Source organism: Cimex lectularius, unplaced genomic scaffold (genome assembly GCF_000648675.2).
Source record: "Cimex lectularius strain Harlan isolate CLEC.00 unplaced genomic scaffold, Clec_2.1 scaffold14, whole genome shotgun sequence".
NCBI classification, from domain to species: Eukaryota; Metazoa; Arthropoda; class Insecta; order Hemiptera; family Cimicidae; genus Cimex; species Cimex lectularius.
Genome location: NW_019392637.1, coordinates 3,056,029 through 3,076,766, shown reverse-complemented (window position 1 = coordinate 3,076,766; position 20,738 = coordinate 3,056,029). Strand labels below are relative to the sequence as shown.

Here is a 20,738-nt window from a genome sequence, read left to right as displayed (position 1 = left end):
CTTTATCTAATTTTGTAGTTAAGCGTGGCTCAGTTGTCAGAGAGCCATGTTATGACCATCCAACTTGGCTGACTGTTGTGGAAATGCCTTATGAATTTAATTGTGATGTGGGCTTGGCTGGGGTTTTGTGGGCGTGGCTTATAAACCGCACAATATGTGCATAGCTAAGTTGCAAGTCGTCTTTTATAAACATCTTTAAGCTGGGTAAAGGCTATTGCAAAAGCTTTACTAGCGTGGCTGTTACCTGGCATGACCGGAATTATGAAAATTTTGCGATGTTGGCATGTCTTTAAAACGTCTCCCCCGCAATATTGGACTATAAGTTACCTGGGCTTAAGTGTTGGCGTGGCTAAGACATTTATGAACATTTGACATGGGTATGGCTGTCGTCAAGGGTTTCAACTAGCAGGCGTGGCTTTATAAACGCCTTTAATTTGTCGTTACTTTTTGGACGTGCTTATTCTAAATCTTTTAATTTGTGGATGTGCCTTATGAACGTCGTTACTTTTTGGGCCTACCAAGTGAACGTCTTTATTTTGTGGGCGTGCCTAATAAACGTAGTTACTTTATAGTCTTTCCTTATAAACATCTCTACTTTGTGGGCTTTCGTACGAAAGCATATAGTATAGATTCTGAGTATACATTTTGTTTTAGTATATATAAAATATATATTTCTGAGCTGGCTAATGAACGTTTTAATTTGTGGACGTACTTTAGGCGTTACTTTGTAGGCGTACCTCATGAACGTCTGTTTTGTGGACATGCCTTATAAACGTCGTTACTTTGAAGGAGTACCTCATGAACGTCTGTTATTTGGACATGCCTTATAAACGTTGTAACTTGGTTATGTCGTTCCTTTCTGGGCGTGCCTTGTGACCTCGTTACTATTCGGGTGCCTAATGAACGTTTTAAATTTATAGGCTTGCCTTGTAAAGTCGTTACTTTCTGGGCGTACCTCATGAACGTGTTTTGTGGACATGCCTTATTCGCTATACTTCAAATGTTTTTCACAATTATTAGAAAAATGTACACAAGGTGGGCGTGGATACTGGTTGCTTTGACGTTTGAGAACAATTTCAAGTTGATTATAGTAGGGGTTTTATTCACTACCTTTAAGCTTTTAACTGATTTTTCGTTTTTCGGCAGGTTGCTCAAGTCCCATTTCTGGTGCGGTGCCACGACCAGGTTCAACCAGCGGAGCCGGACCTGCCAAGCGGACTACCTCGTCGAGTGTTCGCTCTCCAAGAGGTACTTCCACCTCAACGACGATTTCCTCGTGCCAGGTGGGAACACACCTACAAAACAGCACCGTTACTTACTGATTTTTATTTTTTATTTTTTAGAGACCGAGGAAGACCTGAAAGGCCCCTTCGAGCCGAAGAAGGTCAAAAACCGATGAAGAAACACAAAAAAAAATCAACCGTGTACATACATATTTAAATAAATCGGGGGGTGGCGGCCTTTTGGCCATGCTCCGCGTTTTGTAGGTGTAAATTGTAGAATGTGAGATTAAATTTTCCCCTAAGAGCATAAAAACAAAAGAAAAGTCTCAATGTGACTCCTTGGCATCCGAACTTTTCCCATAAATCCCACCACCAAATCTTGAGATTCCAAGTTTCTTTGAAAGACTATAAATGACATTGCTTCCTACCGTCTTGAAGTAACATTGTGAACTTTTTTTATGAAGGTTTTCCTTCTTTGGGACGTTAATAAAAAGAAAAAGAGACAAAATACCAGCCAATTTTGACATAAAAATATTTTTGGTCAAAATCGTGCCGGCAACAAAGGGCGTTCTTGAACGCCAAGAATTTCGAGATGCATTTGAGATCTAAACGGGGAAACTTTACGCCATCTCTGGAAGCATTCACAAGCAGAATAAAACATAAGACAAAAGACAATCCAGAGTCGACTTCAGAGGGATCAAACAAGCGTTTAAAAAAATGAATGTAATAATTGAAAATGTCGTTAATTAAATGCACACTTCAGAAATATTCTGCGGCTTAGACGCGCAATTCAGATGTCTTAATTTTAAATGGAAAATTTAAATTGAGGTTTTAAAATGAACCAGGGATGGTCTTGGCAGTTTAACTGGGCACACCAAGGGAACACCGAAGGTTTAAATGGATAAATAAGATTAGACTGTCTTGAGTTTGTCTCAATTCGGAAATGGATACACCAAGAGACCTCCTGAGGTTTAAATGGACACCCAAGAGATCTCTAGGGTTTGTCGATGAAATTCGTACAGGTCAAAATGTAATTATTTTTTTTGAGACGTTTACGACTCAACAATCCTTTTAGACGTTTACGATCTTCAATTCAACAATCCTTTCTAAGATTAAATGTACAATTCACAATATGAACTTGTTTAATAAAGTTTAAATGAACAAAAATCAGGAATATTTTGCAATTTGTAAAACTTTTCATTTAAATAGACTTTCAAAAGATTCTGGATTACAAACTGATGTGTTCAGAGAAGGGGTGGTTCAAAAACCGAAAAGGAATGCAAAATAAAGTTAAAAATAGGCGAAAAGTTTAGCAAATATTACACAGTCGGCTTGAATAATTTGGAGAAGAAATATCGGGGGAGGATCGAAAGGGGGAAAGGGTTTTCAACCCCCCCCCCCCAAAAAAAAAAATTTTGAATTATTCAAGCAGCAATCAGAATCTACTCTTGCCGATTTATTATGAGGCAGGTTTTACAAGTTAAAAAAACTCAATTTCGCCCTGTATTATATCAGGCTAGTTTCAAAGGGAAAATATTAAATCTCAAACAAAAAACATATTTTGAATGTCAAAGTCCGCACTTAAATTTCAAACGGGCAATTTAAATTCGGACTGATGTAAAGTAGAATAAACCGACTTTAAACATCACAAATAAAGCATTCAATCAATCACAAATGGCTGTTGAGTAAGACACAGCTAATAATTTATTATTGAATATGTTGAGTTACTAATGACATGCGCTTGGTTCCATCTTAATTAAGAAATACGGGATTGTTTTATTGCACTTTGGCGTGTTAAGGCTTAACAACTGTGTTAAAAGGCCTAAAATATATTTAAAACTGCACCCAGGAAATATCTTAAGCGTCGGGTATATAGCGCTCAGTTTGAAAAAAAAAATTCGGTTTTAATAGTATGGCTGTTTTCTAATTTAAAGTTAACAGGGAGACTATTAGACCCTCGTAGTGACTAGAGTCGTCAGAACGTATCTTGTATAAAAACCCTGTCATACAATAGACCATGGATATGTCTGAAGATAAAATACATACTGGGATTGTTTTATGTGCATTTTGCTAGTTAGGTTTAAGAACATATTGGAATGAAAAGGCTAAATGTATTAATAACATCGCCCAATGAGATTGACTTTACGTCAGAAATAATGTTGTGTACGTATTTCAGCTTTACAAGTGTTGCTGTTTTCCGGTATAAAGTTGGACAGGGAGACTAACAGGCCCTTCTAGCGACTGGATACGTCAGGACGTATTTGGTATATGACCTTATCGTACAATATACCGTGGATGGGTCAGAAGGTAAAATACATACTGGAATTGTTTTATGTGCATTTCGCTAGTTAGGTTGAAGTAAAACTTTGAAAGGCATAAATTATATTTGTAACAGACAACTCACGCCTTGGGTATAGATTTCATTTTAAAAACGGTGGGTCTTATTAGTCTCGCTGTTTTCCGGTTTTAAGTTGGACAGCGAGACTAATACAACATTGTAGTGACTAGAGACGTCAGGACGTAACTGGTATAAAAGCCCTGTCATACAATATGAACGTGGATATATATATGCCTGAACATAAAATACATATTGGGATTGTTTTATGTGCATTTTGCTAGTTAGGTTTAAGAACATATTGGAATAAAATGGCTAAATGTATTAATAACATCGCCCAATGAGATTGACAAGAGATAATGTTGTGTACGTATTTCAGTTTTACAAGTGTCGCTGTTTTCCGGTTTAAAGTTGGACAGGGAGACTAACAGACCCTTCTAGCGACTGGATACGTCAGGACGTATTTGGTATGACTATCGTACAATATACCGTGTATATGCCAGAAGATAAAATACATACTGGGATTGTTTTGTGCATTTTGCTAGATAAAGAACTGTTTGGAATAAAAGGCCTAAAATATATTTATAACAACACCTAAGAAATATCTTAAGCCTGGAGTGCAGTCTTCAAGCCTAAAAAACGTTGGGTCTTACTAGTCTCGCTGTTTTCCAGTGTTAAGTTGGACAGGGAGACAAGTTGGACAGGGAGACAAGTTGGACAGGGAGACTAGTTGACCCTTGTAGCGACCTGAGACGTTCACACATTAGACGAACAGTGGAATAAAACATCACTGATTCTATGCCCATATTGAATTGCTTATGGTAAACACATACTTGGATTGTTTTAAGTGCTGTTGGCTGGTTAGATCGAAGAGCTTATACGAATAAACGGCCGAAAATTATATTATTAACCAGGTGGTTGATCGATCATATGTCTTGGGCATATAGAGTATAGTTAAAATATTTTGGGTCTTACTAGTCTCGCTGTTTTTCGGTGTAAAGTTGGTCAGCGAGAATAGTTGACCCTTGTACGGACCGCACGCGTTCGCACATAAGACGTAACTGTGGAATAAAACATTACGGATTCTAAGCCCGCAGTGATTAGTTATGGAGAAATACATACTTGGATTGTTTTATGTGCATTTTACTAAGTTACGTTTAAGAACATATTGAAATAAAAGGGTTAAATGTATTAATAACATCGCTCAATGAGATTGATCTAACGTCAAAAATAATATTGTGTACGTAACAAAACCTTTCAGTTTTACAAGTTGGAAAGGGAGACTAACAGACCCTTCTAGCGACTGGATTCGTCAGGACGTATTTGGTATAAGACCTTTTCGTACAATATATCGTGGATATGTCAGAATACATACTGGGATTGTTTTATGTGCATTTGGCTAGTTAGGTTTAAGAACGATTTGGAATAAAGGTCTAAAATGTATTTACAACACCCAAGAAATATCTTAAGCCTTGAGTGTAGTGTTCAGTCTAAAAAAACTTTGGTTCTTAAAAGTCTGCTGTTTTTCGGTGTAAAGTTAGACAGAGATACTAACACTCTTATAATGACTGAGACGTCAGAACGATCTGGTATAATGAAAACCACCCTGTCAATCAATATGACGGTGTATATGTCAGAAGATAAAATACATAATGGGATTGTTTTATGTGCATTTTGCTAGATAGATGTAAGAACTGCTTGGAATAAAAGGCCTAAAATATATTTATAACAACACCCAAGAAACATCTCGAGGTACAGGGTTCATTATTAAAAAATAAAAAATTTAAAAATGTGGGCCTTACTAGTCTCGCTGTTTTCCGGGTTAAAGTTGGACAGGGAGACTAATAGACCCTTGTAGTGACGAGAGACGTCAGGACGTAACTGGTGTAAACACACTCATACAATATGACCGTGGACACGTCAGAGTATAAAATAAATACTGGGATTGTTTTATGTGCATTTTGCTAGATAGTTAAGAACAGGTTGAAATAAAAGGCCTTTATATAGTTTAGTTTTGAAAAAACCTTTGGTCCTTATTAATCTCATTATTTTTTCGGTTTAATGTGGGATAAGGAGACTAGTTGACCCTTGTAATGACCGGACAAGTTCACGTAAGAAGTAAGACGTAACAGTGGAATAAAATATCACTCATTCTCTGCCCAAATTGATTGGTTTTGGTGAAACACATATTGGGATTGTTTTATGTGCAATTGGCTGGTTAGATTGAAGAAGATATTAGAATAAACGGTCAAAATGGTATTAATAACATCACCCAATTGACTTAGCATCTGGCATATAGCCTTTAGTTAAAAAAAAAAAAAAACTTTTTGGTCTTACTAGTCTCGCTGTTTTTCGATGTAAAGTTGGTCAGCGAGACTGGTTGACCCTTGTAGCGACTGGACACGTTTACACATAAGGCGTAAATGAGGTATAAAGCGTCACGGATTCTTTGCCCACAGTGATTGGTTATGGTGAAATACATACTTGGATTGTTTTATGTGCAATTGGATGGCCAGATCGAAAAACTTAATAAAATAAAACGTTAACAATTTATTTATAACAGCAGAGAAACTGATCGTAAGTCTTGGCCAAATAAGGGACATATACATAAAAAAATCTTAAGTCTTTCTAGACCCAATGTTTTTCGGTGTAATATTGGTCAAGGAGACTAGCTGACCTTTAAAAAAAACGTCGATCTGATTCATTCATCAATCAACTGATTGATGGAGGCAATAAGGTGCAATAAGAAAGATTTCGCTGTGAATCTGCACTAGGGTAGCGAAGGACCGAACCAATTCCTCATTATTCGAAGATAAATTGTCAAACTTGTGAGTGGCGAGGTTTTGAAAAGAAGCAATTGTTTTAAAAACATGATGATGAAAAGGTGGATTATGATGCCGGAGGTTTTAATGGTAACCTTTTTTTTAAATATGATGATATAAAGGTAGGTATTATGATGGCGGGGTTTTGACGGGTAGCCATATATAATTCATGCTTTTTTTTCGTCTTTTGTAGGAAGATGCAAGGATGGAGAAAAATCTAACAACAGGCGCAGGTTTTTTGTTTTTTTACCAATATTTTTGCATATTCCATTTTAAAATTAGAAACTGATTACAAACATGTATATATTAAAAAATGTTTAGTTGTACTTTGTATCGTGGCACATGCACTCACTATTGGACTGAAATTAGTTGCGATTAGGAAAACTGATCGCAAAGGTTTATTTGACAATCGACGACGAACCAAAGAGACAAGTGTTATTGTTGAGTTCTCCATTCTTCCCAAGGGTCAGAAGAGACAAGACATCCTTGTTATACCTTCGTCACTATACAAATTGACGCAGAAAGAGCAAAAATACGAATTGGGGTTCATCCTTGTTGAAAGAAAGTCTGTGTCGTGGGCTCTTAAGATCTCACTTCAAGGCCAGTCAACTGTCCCTTTGGTTTTGGTATGAAAGGCTTGGTTAGGGATACCCTAACCATCCCCAAAGTATGAAAGGCTTGAAATAATGGATTATGGGTTATTTAACAGTACAATTTTTTAGTTAGTTTTTGGTTAGGAGTATAATTATGTAAAGTATAATTATGACGTTAGGAGCCCAGTGTCAATGGATGAAGCACAGTATAAAAGCTCAACACTTCAAAGAATGGAGCAGAAATAATAAACGTAGGAAAAACGCCATTTTAGGCTAGGCATGTGCTAGCGGCTTCTGCAAATAGCTCAATATTCCGATGAATAGAGAGGGTTCTGTAAGCTCAACATATTTATGTATGGTGCGCGGCATAAAAGCTCAACATTTCAAAGAATTAGAGCTGTTATAAAAAGAAAAAGAAAACGACGACCGAATGGAGATTGTGTGATAAGCTCAATATATCACTGTATGGAGCGCAACATGATAAAAGCTCAACATTCCCAAGAATGGAGGATAAATAAAAATTAACAAAAGTATTTAAAAATTTTCAAAATTCAGGACGTCATTTTAGGCGAGAGGAGAGCACATGCTAACAGCAATCGTGATTGCTCAATATTCCTATGATCAGAGCTTGTTTGATATGCTCAGCATAGCAATGTAAGGAGCAGCTATAAAAGCTCAACAAAAAATATAAAAGCTCAACATTTCGAAGAATGGAGCAGAAATAATAATTAACGAACTTCCAAGAAAAATTTCAGGACGCCATTTTGGGCTACACGAGTAGGTGCTAGTGTTGATCGTAATAGCTCAATATTCCTATGAATAGAGCGTGTCTCATAAGCTGAACATATCAATGTATGGAGCGCAGCATAAAAGCTCAACATTTCAAAGAATGAAGCAGCAACAATAATTAAGAAACTTCGAGAAAAAAAATTCACGCCGCCATTTTGGCTCGGCGAGAACGTGCTAACGGCGACAGGAAATAGCTCAATATTCTTAAGAATAGAAATTGTGACCTCAACATATCAATGTATGGAGCGCTGCATAAAAGCTCAACATTTCAAAGAATGGAGCAAAAATAATAATTAAGAACTTCGAGAAAAAAAATTCCCGACGCCATTTTAGGCTAGACGAGTACGTGGCGACCAGAAAATATCTCAATATTCCGATGAATAAATAGAGCGTGTCTCATAAGCTCAACATATCAATGTATGGAGCGCTGCATAAAAGCTCAACATTCCCAAGAATGGAGCAGAAATAAAAATCAAACTTCGAGAAAAAACAAATTCAGGACGCCATTGTGGGCGAGAGGAGAGCACATGCTAACAGCGATCGTGATGATCAGGGCTTGTTTGATATGCTCAGCATAGCTATGTAAGGAGCAACATAAAAGCTCAACATTTCGAAGAATGGAGCAGAAATAATAATTAACGAACATCCAGAAAAATTTCAGGACGCCATTTTGGGCTACACAAGTAGGTGCTAGTGTCAATCGTAATAGCTCAATATTCCTATGAATACAGCGTGTCTCATAAGCTCAACATATCAATGTATGGAGCGTTGCATAAAAGCTCAACATTTCAAAGAATGGAGCAAAAATAATAATTAACGAACTTCCAAAAAAATTTCAGGGCGCCATTTTGGGCTACACAAGTAGGTGCTAGTGTCGATCGCAATAGCTCAATATTCCTATGAATACAGCGTGTCTCATAAGCTCAACATATCAATGTATGGAGCGTTGCATAAAAGCTCAACATTTCAAAGAATGAAGCAGCAACAATAATTAAGAAACTTCGAGAAAAAAAATTCACGCCGCCATTTTGGCTCGGCGAGAACGTGCTAACGGCGACAGGAAATAGCTCAATATTCTTAAGAATAGAAATTGTGACCTCAACATATCAATGTATGGAGCACTGCATAAAAGCTCAACATTTCAAAGAATGGAGCAAAAATAATAATTAAGAAACTTCGAGGGAAAAAAATACACGACGCCATTTTAGGCTGGACGAGCACGTGCGTGCTAGTGGCGACCGGAAAATAGCTCAATATTCCGATGAATAGAGCGTGTCTCGTAAGCTCAACATATCAATGTATGGAGCGCTGCATAAAAGCTCAGCATTTCAAAGAATGGAGCAGAAATAATGATCAAACTTCGAGAAAAAACAAATTCAGGGCGCCATTTGTGGCAAGGCGAGCACGTGCTAGCGGCGACCGGAAAATAGCTCAATATTCCTATGAATAGAGCGTGTCTCGTAAGCTCAACATATCAATGTATGGAGCGTTGCGTACAAGCTCAACATTTCAAAGAATGGAGCAGAAATAATAATTAAGAAACTTCAAGAAAAAAAATTCACGACGCCGTTTTAGGCAAGACGAGCACGTGCTACTGGCGACCGGAAAATAGCTCAATATTCCGATGAATAGAGCGTGTCTCATAAGCTCAACATAACAATGTATGGAGCGCAGCATACAAGCTCAACATTTCAAAGAATGGAGCTGTTATATGTAATAAAAAAAGTAGGACGATCGACGAAAATATTGCCTAACGACGCCATTTTAGGTTATACACGTGCTCTGCGACCGAATTCAATACGGATCTAACCCCGGATTTTACGATTAAAAGATAATTCAAATTAAAACATAAAACTAATCGTTTGAACATCGCGTATTTACAAAAAAACAACGAATATAAACGGTTTTTACCACGGACGGACGAACACGATCTTCACTCAGTCGGAGCCGGCGGACTAATGGCGACTTGTCGAGCGGGGAGCGTGTAACGGTCTTTCACTGGTGACAGGATCAACTTTTTGAATTTTTAAGTCACGACTTTCTTAGTTTTTGTCGTTTGTTTGTTTATATTTTATGTTTATTTTTATTCAAATCGGTTGTTTTAGTTTTGTTTTATTATTTTTCGTCGACTGTGAGTTTTTTAAAGGATTTTTATTTTGTTCTTAATTTGTATTTTTAATAGATTTTAATTATTTTTATTTCTTTGTTTAAAGTAAATTTTTTAGCTTTAGGCTTTAATAATTTGATTATTTTTCTTTCTTAATTTTTTGTTTTAATTAATTCTCACATTTGGATATACAAACCCGGCTCGGTAACCTGACATTTACCTCCTAAGGCAGGTGGCCCGTTCTTTTTTATGTGGCCGCAGTATTTTATGCATTTTAAGCCTGATGTCGAACAACTTCGGACTATATTTTGGCAACTCGACGGCGAGCATTGCTCAGTTTCGCGTAAGTATTTTTTTATTTTTTTGTTAAAAAAAATTTCTGTAGTACTGGGTAGTTCCTGGCCGACAGAACGAGGCCAAGCATCCATGTTACTCGTTTTGGATTTTTTATATTAAAGTTTATTGTCCGTTTTATATTATTATTTTCTGTACCATAAAATAGTTGGAAGATATTTAATTGTCATGTGTATCCACACAACACAGTGGCACATAATGACATGGCACGCAGAAGTCTATAGATCAACTTATCATACTGTTCTACACTGTCAATCAGCCAGGTGTAACTTGCTCACTATTGTTTCGGACAAATTTGATTTTTTCTTTTAAAACTATTTCGTAATTTTATGACAATCTGAACATACCGTTTTGTCATACTTGATGCAAGATGAGTACAAGCTTGTCGGACAATACTCGACCTGCATAACTCATCTCGTGACGTATAGCTTTCATAAGCGGCTGTTTTTAACTTGTTTTTCTTCGTGTTCAACAGGAGGATGGAAAGGTGGAAATACTTGCCAACGAGGCCGGCGAACGGGTCACAGCTGCCGTTGTCATCCTCAACAGCAAAGAGCAGGTTCGTTTTCCAATCGACTGTCATTTCAAATTTAAATTCAGTGAATTATTTAAAACTATAAAGCTTGATATTTTTAAACCAAATGTTTTATTTTAGGTCGTGGGATCAGTGGCGGGTGCTACATCGTACTCATTGGCCCCGTTAACGGTGCGCAACAACAAGATGCTACTCGACTCGACTCTGACTGCTGAGGAGATCTCATCATGCCGGGCGAACAGCCAGGTCAAGATCGAAGGTGACATATTCGATGATTTGACGTACAACATATTCGAAACTGACAAAAAACCTCTCGTGTACACACCAGAGCAAGTCGCTACACTTATATTTCAAAAACTCTATGGTATTTTTATTCTATACTGTTTTATTTTCAATTTAATTTAATTTTTTTGTTTTTGTTTTTGGTGAATAGGAATTGGACTTGGTGCCACACCAGGGCAGAAGAGCCTTAATTGCGTTCTGTGCGTTCCGCGGCACTGGAACAATGAGAGTCGGGACATCGTGCGCCGCGCTGCCACCACTGCCGGCTGGGTTGTCAGGCAGATAATAAACGAGCCCACTGCTGCGTTGCTTGCTTACAAGATCGGTTTTGAAAAACCTCCCGTCGATTCGTTAGTATTATCTCTCTTCCTACTTTTCACGTTTATTCATTAAAATCAAAACTTTTCCAGGCTGGTTGTTGTGTATCGCCTCGGTGGCGTAAGCTGCGATGCTACCGTCTTGAAAGTCATGTGCGGCTTTCAGGCGATATTAAGCCACGTACGGCATTGCGACGTTGGAGGGAAAGATATCGTCAAATCTTTAACCGATCACCTGGCTGAAGAATTCAAAAGGTAAATTTCAACTTTATACGCTTTAAACACACATGTCGCCACATTTTAGCATTAATTCCTCCTTATGTTGCCAAATTCCATCCTTTAAATCATGCGTGCCATCTACATTTTCAGCACTTAAAATCATTTTAGTCTTAGTCTTTTAGTCCAACTTTAAAGATTGGTAATAAATTTTAACAACTATTTCACACTTCAAACCCCTTTTTATAGCATAATTTTATACTTTAAAGTGTGCAAATAACATAGATTTACACTTTAAATCCTATGTAGCCTCATTTTGTGATTTAAACATATGCATCTACATGTGCGTAGTATTTAGTGGCCATTAATTAGTGATTATTTGGAGATCGTAAGAGGTATGTTTAGAAAAACATTTTCTTTATTGTGCCATTTCAATCTTTATTGAGTTCTTCTTGCATCATGATTATGATTGCAAAAAACCCAAACAAAATCCTGGCTACCCGATAGTTGAGGGCTGATTCATTTCAGCGATTTTGATCCTATCTTTAAAAAAAGCTGTTAATCCCGCAGTTTATCTGTACTCATAATTCCTTTGTGTTGTTGATATGACACTGATGGAGTTTGGGGAATATGTATTTCAGTTTTAACACTCATTTAAAGTCAAAGAAAACATCTTTTGCTACAACCAAATAAAACAAAAAATAGTAATGAATCAAGTTGCTTCGAATAAATCCCTCCTGCAAACAGAAGTTTTAATATAAAAGGTGTATCCTTCCCCCCCCCCGATTTTCAATTGAATTCAATACCCAGTCTAATGGGCCGAATATTTATTAATACCGGTGGGCCTTTTGTTTATTAGAACAAGATTAGAATACTTATTTTTCCATCCAATTAGTGAAGACATACGAGCTCAAGTGGAGCGTTGTCATTCCATGGCTGCATATTTGCCACGCCCGTCTTGTACGCTTTGAATTGAATTACCGTCGGAAATCACATCATTCATACATTACAAAAAACAATAAAAAGTCTGAATTTTATAAACTTTTTTATGGTCTTATTCAAATTCAAATGAGGGACATTTGAGTCCTGTTGGCAGGGAGAGCGTCACTGAGATCAATTGGGAAAATGTTGCCGAACAAGTACCACAAGTCGGCCGTTTCATCCCTTTTCAAGGAACAGGACTTTATTGTGAAATGTCGAGAATTTTCATTGGAAAGTAATACCTTTTATTATAGTTTTTTTACCAGTCTTCCAATGGTTAAATCGATGAATCGACATACTTTAAAAAAGTAAAAGTCAATGAATGGAAGTTTCTCGCTGCTTAAAACGGCACCACCTAAGCCCAACATGACAAGCTTAAATAGGACGTCAAAGCCAAAATAACACTATGTCAATCGAATAAAGCGCAAAAAAGTCATTGTTTCTGCAGAAAGAAATACTATTTGACAAAAAAATTTCTCATTTTTTAAAAAAAACCACTTTTTCTCCATTTTAATCCAATTGTCTTCTCTTTAACCATGGAAAGACATCATCTTGAACTAAAAAATAAACTTGTAATTGATAAAATAGCATTCAAAAGCTGTAAAACTATTGACAACTTTTTATCCAAAATTAAAGATCCCACACTTGTAACAAATAAATCTGATGAAATTTATAAAATCAATTGTATAAGTTGTCCGGCAACTTAATTGGAAATACATCCTATCTGGATAAGAGGGTAGAACAATGTATCTACGATTGCAAAATCCTACAGTACTGGCTACCCACCATTTTCAACATCGACACAATTTCGACTTCAACAATCCAAAAATATTAAACACCAACTACAATAAACATAAACGTAACTTTTTAGAAATGGTTTACATCAACAGAGATAAACACAGTATCAATTACAGAACAAACACGTGTAACTCAGCCGCAGCTACGCTAAAATCAATAACACACATATAACAGACAAATCATATAATACAACATATAAAACAATCATTACACTCCACATATCAAACAATCCTACATACTCAAAATCCCCAACAATTTATCTTTCATTTCCCTAATAATCCTGAAAGGCTAACCTAGGAACGACAAACCCTTTTTTCCCTTTCACCTCAAAGAAGCCGACTCCTCATAGAAAAATAAATTTCCCTACTTCCTTCCCCACTTCTTCAAAATCAAACTTATATGAACAAAAAAATATTAATGTCACACTAAAGGTGGCCATTCACGATCGCTCCTAGCAGTCCAAACAGAGCGATGCCGTTCCAGAAACCACATCAATGGCAAAACTGAACTGGCATGCCCGGCAGTGCCGAATATTCGACCGATCCAAACTCCATCGCACCACTCGAAATATCTACGGCGCGACGACGGCATGGCACATCCGTGAATGGGAAAACCCGCGTTTTTTTGGCGCAGTCTCCGTCTTTCTGTCACTGAGCAAACATCTCCGTCATACATTCTCAAAAAGTCAAAAACGTTTATTCTTTATTGGTAATGAGTAATGACATCCAATCGAGATTTTATTGCTGAGGTGATTGAATTGTATGCAAGTTTACCATGTTTATGGAAAGTGGTGGACAAAGATTACCACGATAGAAATAAAAGAAATTTGAAAGATTTACTATTTATTTAAACATACAAGAAAAGATTAATTAATTGAAAGAAGTAATTTGGTCAATAGAACACTAAATATAATGAATAAATAAGACGTTTCATCCATCCTTAAATAGTTCCTCCAATCAGCGGGTTCAAGGGAAAGATCTTTCATCAAATTGATGTGGGTATTACGGCTTCTGTTCAGGAGCCACTTCTTACACCATTTCCTCTTCGATTTTTTGCTTTTAATATATAAATAAACCGAAGCGTAGCACAAGAGATCGTCATCCATTTTGAGAAGGTAATTCACTGGTTGACGTTCGGAGCGACTGGCTGTGGAGTGGTCATGAATGCCCTGTCAAATTTCAGGCCTCCAAATGGAGCTGTACAGCTTGGCGCGGTTCCATTTGGAGTGATCGTGAATGGCCACCTTAACACTCAACACTCCTCAAAACCGTGACACATCTACACAGAAAACGCACTTTGACTGAGTACAAATACTTTGATTAAACTTAAAATTTCTATATTGTGTACATTTCACATTTTAAACGAATTTTTATAAATCCCAGACCCTGAATATGATCTCAATAAAGAGTTATTTTAATTAATTATTCTTTTTATGTAAGGTCTTGGTTGAGATGAAAACGTTAGTGTCACTTGCAGGATTCGAACCCACGGCCTTTGGCTCAATATGCCGTTGCTCTAGCCACTTGAGCTATTGTGACTTCGATCCACTTGCAGGATTCTTCGCTTGTCAGCGAATAATGAAGTGTCCACGGGGAGCTGCTAGTGAAGTGATATTTCTTTATCCTATTAAATATTAATCTCATCTCAACCAAGGCCTTATATAAAAAGAATAATTAATTGAAATGAGTAATTTGGTCAATTAGACCACTAAACGTAAATGGACTAAAAGATTTAAATGTTGGCTCGGTAAAGAAAATGTTTTTCTAAACTTACATCACACCAGACCTCATCTCACTATCTGTAAATAAACCATAAATTAACCATCACTAAATACTACAAATTTTTGATTATTTTTACATTTTCAGTTAATTTTTCTAATAAAATATATTTTAATAATTAGAAAAATGTAAACAAACAGAAAAAAAAATTAACCTTTTTTTTTCTCTTCCCAAAATGTTTTTTAAGATGAAAAAGCGGTTTATTTTATTTCATATTTTTCTTAACCTATTTATTTGGAAATCGTGAGATGCGGTCTGGTGTGATGTAGGTTTCAGAAAAACATTTTCTTTATCGTGCCAATGCTTCGATCTTTATTGAGATCATCTTCAGGGCCTGGGATTTACAAACATTGTTTACATATAACAATTACATTTTGGATGTGGAAAAGTGAATTTATACAATGCAAAATATATTTTTTATATATTCAATCAAAGTATTTCTACTCACTCAGTGTTTTTCTTCTGTGTAATTGTGCCATTCTTGCATGTCGTGTCGAGAGTGCCAGTGAGATTTTGCTATTTTGTGTTTATATATGTTGGACTTTGAAAGGATGGGGAAGGATGTCGGTATAGAAAAGACATTTTCGTATAAGGCGTCGGCTTCTTTGAGGTGAAAAGAGTCGACGAAGGGAAAAAATGTGTTGGTAATGGTTCAGCCAGATTATCCTTTCAGGATTATATAGAAAGGGATAAATAGGAAAAGGAAAGCTAAATTGTTGGAAAATTAGACTATGTGAAAAATATTTGATGTGTGGAAAGTAATGTGTAAGTAGGTATGTTATCTGTATTGAATTTGATTAATGATATTGGCGTAGCTGCGACTGAGTTTACATGTATCTGTTCTGTAATTGATGCTGTGTTTATCTCTGTTGATATAAACCATTTCTAAGAAATTACGTTTATGTTTGTTTTGTTCTGTGTGTAATACTTTTGGATTTTTGAAGTCGAAATTGTGTTTCATAGATATGTTGCTTTACTCTCTTGTCCAGATATTGGGATATAAGACTGATGTAAGTTGCCGAACAGTTTAAACAGTTGATCTTGTAGATTAAGTCAGATTTATTTGTTATTGGTGTGGGATCTTTAATTTTGGAAAAAAGTGTTCGAATTGTTTTATAATTTTTGAAGCTATTTTGAAGTTATCGGACAAGAGAAATGTGTTTAATTTATGTAATAGGCCTTGGATAAATGGTATGGAAATGTATGCTGGTTTGTTTGTATTCGATAGACTTGTAGTATTATTACTAATAGTGGATGGATTGTAATTGTTGATTATTCTGTTAATTATGTGTTTAGGGTAGAGATTGTTATGGAGGATCTGTTTGTATATCTTTATGTTTTTGTGGTAGAAGGATTCATGGCTCAAGGTAATCATTCCGTGAAGTAACCCTTTGGCCGTGTTTATTATTGTATGAAGGGGATAGTGAGATGTAAAGTTGAGGTAGCGATCTGTGTTTCTTGGTTTTGTATACCAAGATTCTGTGATTAATGGGCCATCTGGTTGTTATATTACGAGTGTATCTAAAAATGGTATTTTTTTGTTGTTTTCGATTTCATGTGTAAATTGTACGCGTGGGTGAAAGCTATTAAATGTATCTAATGTAGTTTGAATTTGATCTGTGGGAACAGCTATCATCTACGTATTTAGTGAGGAAGGGTAATGTGAAAGGAAGTTGTGGTATGACTGTATTTAGTAGAAGTGTCATGATTATGTCTGCCAGTATCGGGCCTAGGTTGCTGCTACCCATGGCTATACCAAAAAGTTGTTTGTAAAATTGATTGTCGTATGTAAAATATCCGTTAACACAGCAGTGTCAGATCATTGTAATGAACATGTTCTTTGATAGAGTTGTGTGTGGTGTTATGTTGGGCCATTTATCTATTAATTTTGTTAATGAAATGAAATGAATCATTTACATTATATGTGTTACTGTGATGTTGTTGAGCATGTTGGTTAGGTGTTTTGTCTTGTTATGTTGTTTTCTGAAACCTACATCACACCAGACCGCATCTCACAATTTCTAAATAAATATCAATTAACAGTCACTAATCACCATTTTTCTTAACCATTTAGGGCTTTTTTCCTCTCCATAATCAGGAAATTCTAACAAGAAATACAATCAATTATTACATTTTTCAACGGTATAGTTAAAAATATCTATGATAATTACCTCTCGCCTACTCTGCTATTGCATTTTTTCTTTAAGGAAGAGGAAAAAAAGTAAAAATTAAAGAAAAAATGTAATGGGAGAGTAGGGGAGAGGTTAATTATCACAGATAATTTTAACCGTAAAATAAAACCATTTAACTATGAAAATAATATTAATTGCTACACTTGAAATGTATAATAATTGATTGTACTTCTTGTTAGGATTTCCTGATGATGGGGGATATCCCGACATCCAAGAATATGAAAAACATCACGTGTCTCTTGGAATATTCCTCACTTTAAAAAACTTTTTAGGAAGAGGAAAAAAGATTTTACTTTACTACATATTTTATTTTACACTTTATTTTACTACATATTCAAAATAGCATGGTGAACAAAACGGTCAACCCAAACGATGGCTCGTTAATCCTATTGTATTTAGAATTTATGTTCCTGTAAAAAAACTATCAAATCCAAAATTTCCAAAATACTTTAGTGGCGAATTAAAATCATTAATATTCAAAAAGAAAATTGCACAGAAACATTATAAAATAACAAGGTTAAATGAAGATTATAACAAATTCTCACAACTACATTCACATTGTCAAAAACTTGAAGCGTCTTGTTATGCCAACTGCATAAGTGGGATTCAAAATGATTTGAAGAAAAACCAAGAAACTTCTGGTCTTGTGTTCGTGATAAAAAAAGTACGAATAGTCTTCCTTCTGTTATCTTTGAAACATGGCAAAAAATTAGGGAAAATTCAAAAGGTGGGTTGAGATGGGAAGTTGATGTCCGAGTGGATCAAAGTCACAATAGCACAAGTGGTTTAGCTGAAGGTCGTGGGTTCGAATCCCGCTCTTGACACTGGCTTTTTTATTTCGACCAACACCTTATAAAGATTAATTAATTGATAGAAGTTACTTGGTCAATCGGACCACGAAATCTAATGGATTTAATAAGTAAAATGAAGTATTCTTCACTAAACCTCTTCGTGTCCATTTCATTTGTCACTGAGTATCTAATTCTGATTATACGACATTTGAAAAACGGCAAAAAGGAGTGAAAATTCGAAAGGTAGGGTTGAGATGGGAAGTTAGTCCGAGTGGATTGAAGTCACAATAGCTCAGTGTAAATCATTCGTCGAAGAACTAAAGGATAGTTACAAGCCAGATAAAATCAAAGTTTTTGTCATTAAAATGAGAATAATTTTATCCGATGCGATAAAAAATAAAATGCGATAATAAAAAAAAGCGTCGATTTCCGACATTTCAACAAAAAGTTAATTAAAGACCGACACCCTATGACCAGTCACAAGGTGCCACCATTTTTAGCTCGATTGATCTGAAAAACGGATTTTTTTTTCATGTACCAGTAGTCGAAAAAAAGCCGCAAATACATGCGATTCCCAGCTGGACATAATAAATTTTTACGAGCCCCGTTTGGATTGTGTAATTCCCCTGCAGTTCTTGCAAGGTATGTGAGGTTGTAAGGTGTGTATTTTTCTTGACTTGATTTACAAAAAAGTTATGACTTTGTATTTTGATGATATTATCTTTCCTGGAAAAGATGAAACTGAAGCAGCGAAAAATTTAGAAATTGTAATTCCTCGTGGTTCTAAATATGGTTTAGACGTTAATTATAAGAAGTGCTAATTATTTAAAACATCTATTGAATATTTAGGACATTTAGTAAAAAAACACTGTTCGACCATCTGTATATAAAACTAAAGCCGTAGAAAATTTCCCCGAACCAAAAACTTACCGAACTTTGAAATCATTTTTTGGGCCTTACTGGCTATTTTAGAAAATTTATCAAAGATTATGCAAAAATTGCTTTACTCTTGATGGAACTTTTAATGGGCAACCCTAAAGGACCAGTGATGTTGACTTCGGATCAACTAGTAACTTATGTTAAGTTATGTTCAATGTTCCACAAAGGGTAAATAGATATCAAAACCCGTTCTATATCCCTTCTTTTGAACTATTTTCAATCAATCAATTATGATAACGTGTCAGTTTGTAAATTCTTTGCATGTGGACCCATTTTGCAACTCAATTCATGTGTTTAAGAAAAAGCTGCATATGCAAGGATGTAATAATATGGAATGATGTACAAATGTATGTTGTGATTGGCATTCCATGCCGTAAATAAAGATTATTATTACAGACGTGGAATCAACTAATATAATTTAGATTTACAAGTGAAATTAACACAGAAGAAGAGTCATGTCATGATTTTGAAAACATACTACTAATAGAACATTAAAATGTTCATATATAATTTTTTTGTTTTTAATTATTATTTTTTTTATTTTGAAGAAAATTTCATCTTGAACCGTCCGAGAGCAGAAAGTCGATATGGAAGTTGAAGATTGCCGCATCTGGGATCCTCCACACGCTTTCAACCCTCCCGTCCTGTTCGAGGTTCATCGAGTCTGTGTGCGACGGTATCGACTTCAACGTTACTGTCTCGAGGGCTAGGCTCGACGCTTTGATAACCCCTCTCGTCCCGAAATTCACTGCCCCCATATCCGAGGCACTGAGGGATGCCGGGGTCGACAGCTCCGACGTGTCGAAGGTTGTGCTGTGCGGCGGCGCGCTCAAGATACCAAAGCTGAAGTCCGTCGTCGCGTCTTTCTTTTCATGCGAATCCTGTTCGTCGTTCAACCCGGACGAGGTGTACGCGACGGGCGCTGCCCAGCAAGCCGGCCTCCTGACTGGACTGCCTAACAAAGCTGATCTGTCGTCGCCAACAGTACAAATACCATTCCTTAACGAACCCATCACTTTAAAGGTAAGCTAATTTCGAAAACTTTCTATTTAAAAAAAAAAAATCGACGTCAAATTTGATTCAGGTAAACGAAAAAGAAGTGAGAATCGAGAAGAACTATCTGCCGACTTCAGATTACTTCACGATGGAACTTGACAGCTCATCGGTGACGATGAAAGCGGTTCAAAACCGACAAGACGAACAGCTGCAAGGCGAGGTAACACAACTTAATAACTAGTAATTATTTTAAATAATTAATCAAAATTTGACTCGGCAGGCGAGCATGGAGTTTGAAAACAGACCGAAAGAAGTGGAATTCCACGTCAAAGTGTTATTGTAAGTTTTAATTATTTTTATTTTTTAATTTTTCTTATTTTTTCTTTTTTTTAAACAGAAACGATGAAATCCACGTGAGCGCTGTTGACACGGTGACAAAAGACATCTACAAAGCTTCACTGAAGCTGACGAGATGACAATTTGCAATATAGAGCTTCCTTTTTTTACCTTTATTTATAATTAAACCTTTTTTTGTTTTGTTTTTTTATACCGATCTAATAATTCTGTTTTACATTCAAAAACCTGATGAAAGAACCGATATTGGCTGGATGAAAAGGAAGAAAAAGTGTGACAGGAAATAGAAAACTCGTAAAGGAACTGTTCGAACGCGGCTCGGGCGGATTCAAAAAA

At 36.1% G+C, this 20,738-nt stretch overlaps 3 protein-coding genes across 5 annotated transcripts in view; 2 read left to right on the top strand and 1 right to left on the bottom strand.

Annotated features, from left to right (window-relative positions):
* The window catches only part of LOC106671918 (probable basic-leucine zipper transcription factor Q), a 105,670-nt gene extending 104,541 nt beyond the window's left edge, over positions 1-1,129 (bottom strand). Inside the window, exon 1 of the mRNA XM_014402895.2 lies at positions 1,111-1,129. The gene's annotated coding sequence lies outside the window, so the exon portion shown is untranslated. The remainder of the gene's footprint in view (positions 1-1,110) is intronic.
* The window catches only part of LOC106671916, a 31,094-nt gene extending 29,595 nt beyond the window's left edge, over positions 1-1,499 (top strand). For all 3 annotated transcript variants that reach the window (XM_014402890.2, XM_014402892.2, XM_014402891.2), the window contains exons 7-8: positions 1,147-1,283; positions 1,344-1,499. In XM_014402890.2, coding sequence (XP_014258376.1) covers positions 1,147-1,283; positions 1,344-1,399 — 193 coding nt within the window. In that variant the 3' untranslated portion in view covers positions 1,400-1,499. The remainder of the gene's footprint in view (positions 1-1,146; positions 1,284-1,343) is intronic.
* An 8,576-nt stretch (positions 1,500-10,075) lies between these two features.
* LOC106671891 (heat shock 70 kDa protein 14-like) lies at positions 10,076-20,595 on the top strand. The gene is made up of 9 exons (XM_014402853.2): positions 10,076-10,212; positions 10,699-10,782; positions 10,879-11,122; positions 11,192-11,390; positions 11,451-11,612; positions 19,601-20,075; positions 20,137-20,268; positions 20,329-20,387; positions 20,446-20,595. The coding sequence occupies exons 1-9, from the start codon at positions 10,153-10,155 to the stop codon at positions 20,522-20,524; spliced, it is 1,494 nt and encodes a 497-aa protein (XP_014258339.2). The 5' UTR covers positions 10,076-10,152; the 3' UTR covers positions 20,525-20,595.
* The last annotated feature ends 143 nt before the right edge of the window (positions 20,596-20,738 follow it).